The 8,996-nt window shown below is 30.4% G+C and overlaps 1 protein-coding gene across 1 annotated transcript; it reads right to left on the bottom strand.

The window, feature by feature from the left end:
* Positions 1–1,983: 1,983 nt before the first annotated feature.
* On the bottom strand, positions 1,984–8,456 carry LOC132736746 (perlucin-like protein). The gene is made up of 4 exons (XM_060723952.1): positions 7,952–8,456; positions 7,175–7,218; positions 5,949–6,027; positions 1,984–5,774 (listed from the first exon to the last, which is right to left on the bottom strand). The coding sequence occupies exons 1-4, from the start codon at positions 8,274–8,276 to the stop codon at positions 5,548–5,550; spliced, it is 675 nt and encodes a 224-aa protein (XP_060579935.1). The 5' UTR covers positions 8,277–8,456; the 3' UTR covers positions 1,984–5,547.
* Positions 8,457–8,996: the final 540 nt, after the last annotated feature.

Below are 8,996 nucleotides of genomic sequence, written 5' to 3'. Positions count from 1 at the left end.
GAACGACAAAGTTGGACATTGTCAATTTTTCGTGTTTTCGCTCTTTCGGATTTTCGATGCAACCAAGCGGAAATCCGAAAAAAAGTGAAAACACAAAGAGAGATGTGTCGTCCCTTCGTGCTTTGGCAATATCAATCAATAATTAATCATCATATAGTAAATTTCTGTGATTTTTTTGTATTCCTCTGTTAATATAATGCAGGTAAATGTCTATCTTGATGCCAAGTATCATTCAAATACGATACATATTGGTCATTAGGGTAACATAGGGTGCCTCGATCCCTTCTCTCTCTAATAAAAGAGTTCTGTCTTTCCATGTTATCATTTGGAACCGAAATGTAACTGTGTTTAGGGATATGACAATTACTATGGCGTATGAAAGACAAGTTTTGATATGCCCCCCTTGTTCGGACTTTGTTGATGTATTTAAACTGTACTTGCTACTGATTGTGTGTGTGCTCTATTATCAGAGATATTAGGAGTTAGACCTTGACTTAAAACTCTATCATTTTGAAGGTGTTGTCAAGAAAGGACGCTATCCTTTTTATTATGACATTCAAGTTTGGGTTTTGAAAATCTTGAACTTGTCCCTGATGAAAATCTTTGTTTGTAAAAGTTTGCATATAAGTTGTATTGTTGTGCATATCGACATACTCATATGGTTTACCAGCAGCATTTGTATTTTGCAATTGACCACTTTGAGACGGCCTCTGGTTAACATTAGTTATTTTGTAATGTATCCTTCCCTCTATGTGAGGGTTGTTATATGAACTAACTATTGTAACTTATTGTTTGTAGGAGATGCCCCCCCCCCTCATAACAAAATTTATTCATTGTGTGTTGCCCGTTATTTTGTTTATCTATAGATTGCGAGGAATGCGAAATGAAAGGTCTACATTTTGATCAAAACCTTGGGACATACTCTGCCGAAAGTTATTATTTATAACCTGGTTACTTGTGTCAGATAAGTTAGGCTGTTGTCTGACAGTAGATATGGGTTGATTTTTTATTGTTGTTTGAGGTTTACTTCCTTGATAGTACCCAGATATATAATGTTGAAACACACCATTTTTTAGTCTTTACTGGGATTTGAGCCAACAGGTTGTCTATCCTGCAGAAATGACCCATTCACTATGTTGTGATTTTGATAATTAAAATGCCTTACTTGATAAGATCCATCTATAAGCTTGCTAAGAACACTTTTTGATTTATCACGTTCAGACATGTTCAATTTGAGCGCATGCCTATTTTTGCAAAGACCCCACAACTGAGTTATTGTTGCGATCAATTTGAAACGCCCCCTGATGTACATGCTCATTAAGTTGCATTATTTGAGGAGGCCCCTACCTGGAATCAGTATGTTCACTTTGAGCAGATCCCAAAATGTGAGTATTTTGTATTGCTGCCGTCACTGTATTGTGATTTTGCTCGAAATGTGGCCCATTACTGTTATAATAATGCGAACTATGAGGCGACCCCTCATTCTGTTGTATAACATTCATTCTACTCCTATTATATTCTGTTCTAATACGGTCATCTTGAGAAAATCCCTGGTTTGGAGTGCTTTGAAATTGTGACAATTTTTCATTGTTATAAAAGGAATAATCACTAAGATTTGGTGTGTTAGTGCTTCTATTTATAACATCTTCATTTTTAACCTGCTCCGAAATAAAACTAGGCTCATTTTCTGTATATAACGGCTTGTGTTTACTCGTCATGTTTCGGGCCAGTGTATTCTGTTTGAATATACATATATTAAATACCTCATGCATAGATTGGTGTTTTTTCCAGGTACTAAGAAGTGATTATCAATGCAAGTTGGTTTTCTTTCTTCAAAAGGATCAGAAAATGCAACCTTTTTTTTAGGCACTTTCAATAGGAATTCACCATGAGCCTGGTGGTGTTGCCATGCCGACAAGAAAATAAATTGATTTATATTGAAAACGTAAAAAACATAAAATTTTCAAGTTTAATCCTGTTTTATTTGACATGAGTTTAACTAAGAAATTACTGATTCATAACAATACCAAATGAAATATAATTCTATAATATGAAATATTTAGAGTCAAAAAACGTCAACAAAGCTTTTAACGAAAAAGATGAAAAAAAAGAAGATATTTTTAAGAGAGAGGTGTAGGTGGCTTAGCCCTTTAACAGGTAAAAATTACCTAATTGTCCGTGAACACAAGCAATGAGAATGGTAAAAAATCTCCCTTATATAGGCTGTCTTAAAATGAACTCCTGCAAGAATAGGAAAATAGGGATAGTTTCTATTTAATCAGTTACTTAAGGGAGTATTATCAATAAATAAGAAAAAACATGATTTAAAGCGTAACATTTAATCAATAATCTTGAAATGACCAAAACTGAAGAGGACCAATTTAACACTTCAAAAGTAATGGATAAAAGTGATTCTGAAATGTTTTACTGTAAACAGAAGAGATTTAGAGAGAAATAACTTGAAAGAATTAAAGATAGATCAAATGGTTTTAGAAATAATCTGACTCAATATTATTTTCTCCGATTTACTTTTGATAAATGACAGCCGGTTCTTAGTAGAAAAAAGATACTTTTAGATTGATAAATGTTATTTTTTCCTTAATCATACTTATTTTACATAATCATATTGTTTTAAGAACTTACATGTATAAATTAATACTATAACTCGCCTTTTCATTTAAATAATAAGTTCATGCCTGTTGAATCCCAGATTATAAAAAATAAACTTTTCGAAGATTAAAACGAAAATGTGATCGCTTTCTTCCCGAATCATCTACATAAACGAGGTCTGGTCATAGTTACATGATTCGGACGACTTGAGCAATAGGGAGAATACTTTCAGAAGGAAGGACGCTTTGTTACATTTTGTTTTGGAATTTACGACGTAACACACGTCATATATTAATTTGTACCGTTAGCGTGCGCCGGATCGCATACCCCTTGTCATTTGAAATTTTCACAGACTCGTTATTTTGTTGACATATTTTATTGATTGTTTTCACTGTATATAGAGGATTTGTTCCGATAGTTTTCTCTTGTAAAATTGTGCATGTTAATCGTAAAATGTGAACAGTAGAACTGCAGTCCTATTACTTTTTGAACAACCCTTGTATAACATCATAAGATTTACAATCAGTATTTAAATGTAAGTAGTAAAGATGAGCTTAATAATAACAATACACTTTACTTGTCTTTATACACTTGTTAGATAAGAATTATGTATTCAAAGTCCATTTATAGGCAACAATAGGTTTGAAAGTGTCATAAACATAACGCATGGTTTTGTGTTTGGATAACTACAATAAATCCGAGTACTAATTAATAATCTCACCAATGTTAGGAAGTAATGAATTATACATAACTACAAATTGAACTATTTGGTATTTACAATTAGATATGTTAGTATTGGAAACCCAAATTTCATCATATGATAAAAAAGACATTTTCTGAAATGCATTATTAAATCCACTAGGTATAAATAGAATGTCCACAATTTCACTAAAGCAGTAGCAAAAGTATTCTTTTATTACACACAATTTATGCTTACATAAATGAATATGGTTAGGTACAAGTACAATGTTAGTAAAAGCTATTTGAATGTGTACAATGTATACATAATTATAATATTACATAAAAATTTAACAAAAGTATGTGTTCTTATCATTTGATTATACATAGATCACAGTTCAATTTACATTAAATTCATAAAAAATTACAAACTGATAATTGTTCTAGCAAATGAGTAAACGACTGTAAATTATTGAGAGTCACATGCCTTTAAGAGATAATTTTTTTCCATATCTATAAACATTTTCCCGGCAAATCAAATGCCCTTCAAACATGTTCGTATGTAGCAGAAAAAAATATTTACACATATGTATTGCATGATTACGGAGCCCCTAAGCAGACATTTTTCCACACTTTTCCCCCGGGACGTAATTCGTTTTTACGAAATATTAATTCGTTTTTTCGAAATATTATTTCGTTGCTGCGAAATATTATTTGGTTATTATGAAATATGTATTCGTTTTTACGAAATATTATTTCGTAATTACAAAATACTATTTTGTAAAAACGAAATATTATTTCGTGTTATTTGGTAAAAACGAAATATTTTGTCGTAATTGCGAAATATTAATTCGAAAATACGAAATAAGATTTCGTAAAAACAAAGAAATATCTTAAAAGGGTTTTAAAGGGTTTTGGTAATATCTATAAAGAAGGGATTGAAACTAAGTTCCTGATTAAATATAAGACATTCTAACACAGTATAAATTGTTTTTTCCTCCTTAAGTCCTTAATGCGACAATATAACAGTATTGTATGTAAATTAAATTTCAACACGGTATTATTAGACGAGCGTCTAAACTAACAGCTGTTATCTTGTGTATCGTTTGAATGTAATCCCTGTAGCTCCGCCTCCAAGGCACACCTGCGGAATAAGGTCGGTAAATCATTTCATTCTATCTACCTGATTTACTAAAATAAATTCTTTCAAAATTTGAAAAATGTTGCCAACTCATTTGACAAAAATTATTTTAATACTAAATGTTTTTCATAATATAGATAACACTTCGCTAGTTAGCATAAATGGAATTTAGTGTTTGAATATGTTATTTGTCCAACACGATTTCAGTATTTTAAATGTTTGTTTGTTTGTTTCAAATTACGCCTTTTTCCAACAGTATAGTATTTCAAATGACTCGTTATAAATGTACTATGGTGAATCGGTCGGTTGAAAGAAAATTGACTGTTTATAAAAATAATTAAAAACATTAACCCTTTCACTGCCATAAAGACGCCGTATGCCGTCCCTATTATTTTCGGCGTAATTGCCATATGGACGGCTTTTGCCGTTTCTATAATAATAATAATAATAATAATAATAATAATAATAATAATAATAATAATAATAATAAATATAAATATATAGATAATTATACCATCGACAATAATTATTATTATACTAGCAGATTTGGAAATATATATAATTATTATAATACTAATAACACATAATATTAATTATTTTAATATTATAATATAGTAATTTCTTTGAAAACCCTCTGGCAAATAGGTGATCAATAAATCAATAACCCTCTGGCAGCGAAAGGGCTAAATTGGTTGGTGTTCATTTGCAAGCGTCTTCCAAATAAAATTGGTCGAACAGCTCCTCTTAACCTATACTTAATATGCAGACCCGCACGACTTAGTCGCAAGACGTGTTATTTATACTGAAATTATCCTACTCAGTTGTTTAAATAATGTTTTTAATGAATAAAATACGATGATTTTACGGGTCAGCATCCAACAACATGCGTGTACCGATTAAAAAGATTAAATATACGTAATGATTTGAAAAAGGGAACAATCTCATTAGTCCAAATACAATTTCAACCACTAAAGACAGAGACGGATCTTTTTAAATTATATGAAATATGGCAAACAAGATCAACAAGGAAATGGTGTGTTTAATGAAAAAACATAAACACGCCAGCTTTATAAGGTGTCAACAGATAGACAATATCGCCCGAAATAAAAACGTTTCATTCAGTCAAATTCACAAACACTACTCCGTTGTAGATAACAAGGACTATCATTCCATGTGTGACTGTTACGTGATATAAATACACAATGTTCTTTGTTACGTGAATTGTTCGGCTCTCCGTCTGCCCAGTTTTCAAAATATTTGGCAACTTCGCTTCCCTCCTCCCAAACAAATAAACCCTCTTCATCAATATCTGTAGCTCCAAGCCATGAATCCAAATATCGTGACGCTGTAATAGAGACAATTACATATAAATGAACACAAGAAATAATAGGTTTTAACGATTGTATTAAACTTATTAAATACAACAAAAAGACATTTATTGTGGCTTTCAAATAAATATTTTAACAAATTCTGATATGTATATATGATGAACTGTTCAAATGGTTTAATGTTTACTTACTTATGAGACTGCCTATGAATGTATTTTCTTCCAATGACTTTATATCAAGCAAATGGCCTCCAAGCTCCGAGCAATGCATCTAAAAATTTTAATGCTAGTTTGTATTAATCAATTTCACAAATAAGTTATAAATATTTTAATTCGAGTGACATCATATGTTTGTAACGAATTATAAGACAAATAAATTCTTCAAACATAGTTATGTTGATATTTTGAAATATGTTCATTCAAATAAAATATTAGAGTGTGTTATTTAGAGTGGTGAAAAGACGTTTCAAAATTAACTTTCCTGGTTCTACCAAGGTGCGTATTAATCTGGCACGTTTATCATAAGCATTGTTCTTAAAAGCAGAAAAAAGATAAACGCTTTCTCTTTCTTCAAAGATTTACATACAAAGACATGATGTCTCGGCGGTAAAAATTAACATATTATTGAAAGGTTTAAATGATTAATAACCATATTTAATCCAACCCTTCCAAAATGACCAAATTACCCTTAAACCCCATCAAACTGATTTTCCGCCATTTAGTCGCCCAAAAAAGGAAATGTACTTAAAATAGAAGAATTTGTGAATATATATATATATTTATATTGCACGTTCAATTTAAAGTAACATATGAAAGTATAATCAGATGATCAAAATGACAGCAAAGAGTCATTTAGCAGATTATCGATTTTTTGAAGACCATCAATTCGAAGCGCCTCTTCAATCCCTGGCGTTCCGAAAATGTACTCCGTTTGTAGACGAAATAAAATTTCAAAAACTAATAAAAATATATTCTGGAATTTAGAAATATCTCCTTATTTAATCCTTTATAATACACATCCCTATAGTTATTGAGTCGCTCAATCTATTTTATATCGGACAAATTATCCAGTAAAGACATGTAAGCTATTATAGCTGATATCTAAACCCAGTACCCGGTGTGTACGCGTTAGGACCATAAATTAATGTTGACATGTAAGGGTTGTTACATTCTGACGTCTAATAATATCATAAATGAATTACGTGACGTATAAATGTTTACAAACACTTTTGTGTAAACGTCTTTTTATCACTCAATATATATTTGAACATTTCAGAACTTCTTGGAGTAAAAACTTTAACACTTACGCAAAAAATTGGATTGAAAATTCTTGTAAAATAAATGTTCAAATTATAATCAAACAATACTATGAGAAAACTATATAATATTGAACACAGGAAATAGTTTATATATTTTACCTTTGCATCAGCCCATGTCTTTGCTTCTTCAACAATCAGGTAAGCTGAAATGTATAAAATTCACAAAAAGAGGTAACATAATGACGACTTTTAATAACAAATTTATTATCTGCGTGTTACACTTTAATATATTTAGATATATTACAATAAATTAAGCATTACTATATTTGAAAAGGAATAACACGCTCCTTTAAGGCGTTTGTTTCACAAGAAGTTTTAAAGTAAACACTGGTTTTAAAGTAGTCACATCTATCATTATATTCAAACAGACATCTTGTAAAAGATGGTATAATATATAGAAGTGTCTTAGCGATTTTTAAATATATTTAAGTATATAATTTAAGTAACAAATATATGCGAGCAAACACGTCTTATTCTCAAATTAATAATTATACATATAGAGGTATTTGGTATGGAATACATGGTACGGACAAAAACACAGGAAAAGATATTCCTTTCAGGTTAATGCAGTCAGAACTCAATAAAATTTAAAGTAATAAATGAAGTGTATAAGTCATTTTCTTAAGCGAGGGTAAACCATTGTAAATCATAAATTTTGTCTTTAAGTAAATTTAAAACTAATCAATAAGTCTACCGTCAGATAAAAGTAAAAAGAAAATGTTCGGTTAAACTTAAAACCTGGATTTTGTCTGAAATCGAAATAGAACACTTTTTGACTATTTAAAAAAATAGAATTATTGTTAATTGCTTCAGTAGCATTTTAGAAGTAGTGTCATTACTGTAACGATAAAATATGAAAAACAGATAAAAAGTTACATCGACGTCTGTAGAAAGTTGTGCCGAGGCGTGCTGGAGCATTGTCACTGGATAGGAACTTGTCGTTGCATCCAACACATTGGGAATTTTCCCGTAAAAGGAAAACACCGAAACATTCTGCAGAATCAGCACATCTTGCCAAACATTGTGATGTACTCAACTTGTCTTTTTGATATAATGTATTCTCTTCTGGACACGTAAAACCATCAAGATCACTTTCTCTTGCAAATTTGAGATTTTTATTGTTATTTTCACTGACTGTGATGGCACACGACAAACATGATACTAAGCAATATAAACAAAATCTAAATTGATTACTCTTCATTGTTAATAATAACAAATTGACTGTATTATTTAAGCTTTAATTGTTTTATATTTAAGAACTGAATGATTATATATAAGATAACGTTTCAATTACGTAACATCCAACAACACGGTGAACTAACAAGTGGCAAACTTAAACTACGTATTTTAAACCTTAGATTAAAATCAATAAATTGTCGTGGAACAGGTTTAGCTAATTTGATTATTAACCACGATGTCCGCAAGTTTAATTATGGCAATACAAATATAGTATAAACTCAATGTTTCAACTTCGATGCAAAATAGAATAAATATCTATCAACGACTTAAAATTTATTGAAATTTATGTATATCTAGAATATGAAACACACAGTGTCAACAGAAAATGTTAAAATATAAAACAACTGATGTCTACATGTTATATCATCGCCGATAAGCATTACGACTCATAAGCAGATTCACAGGTTTGCTCTAATTTTAATAATTTATGCAACTTTTTTCCAGAATGTCGTGTGACGATTTTCAACACAACACAAACAATACATTCCTACTTTTCATATATTACACATACTTAACGTGTTTGTTTGAACAATAAAATGGACAAACGATATAACTTGGTCTTCAAAAACCTCAAGGTAAATGGTCTTATTGCAATTTATGTTAGTCCTTCAAAATAAATAAGAAGTGTAAATGCAAAATGGTCATCATTTAATATTTTAAGCTTTCACTTTATATGACATGG

This window comes from Ruditapes philippinarum, unplaced genomic scaffold, assembly GCF_026571515.1.
Source record: "Ruditapes philippinarum isolate M1 unplaced genomic scaffold, ASM2657151v2 ctg16599_1_1_1_1, whole genome shotgun sequence".
NCBI classification, from domain to species: Eukaryota; Metazoa; Mollusca; class Bivalvia; order Venerida; family Veneridae; genus Ruditapes; species Ruditapes philippinarum.
This window is presented reverse-complemented; position numbering and strand designations above follow the sequence as displayed.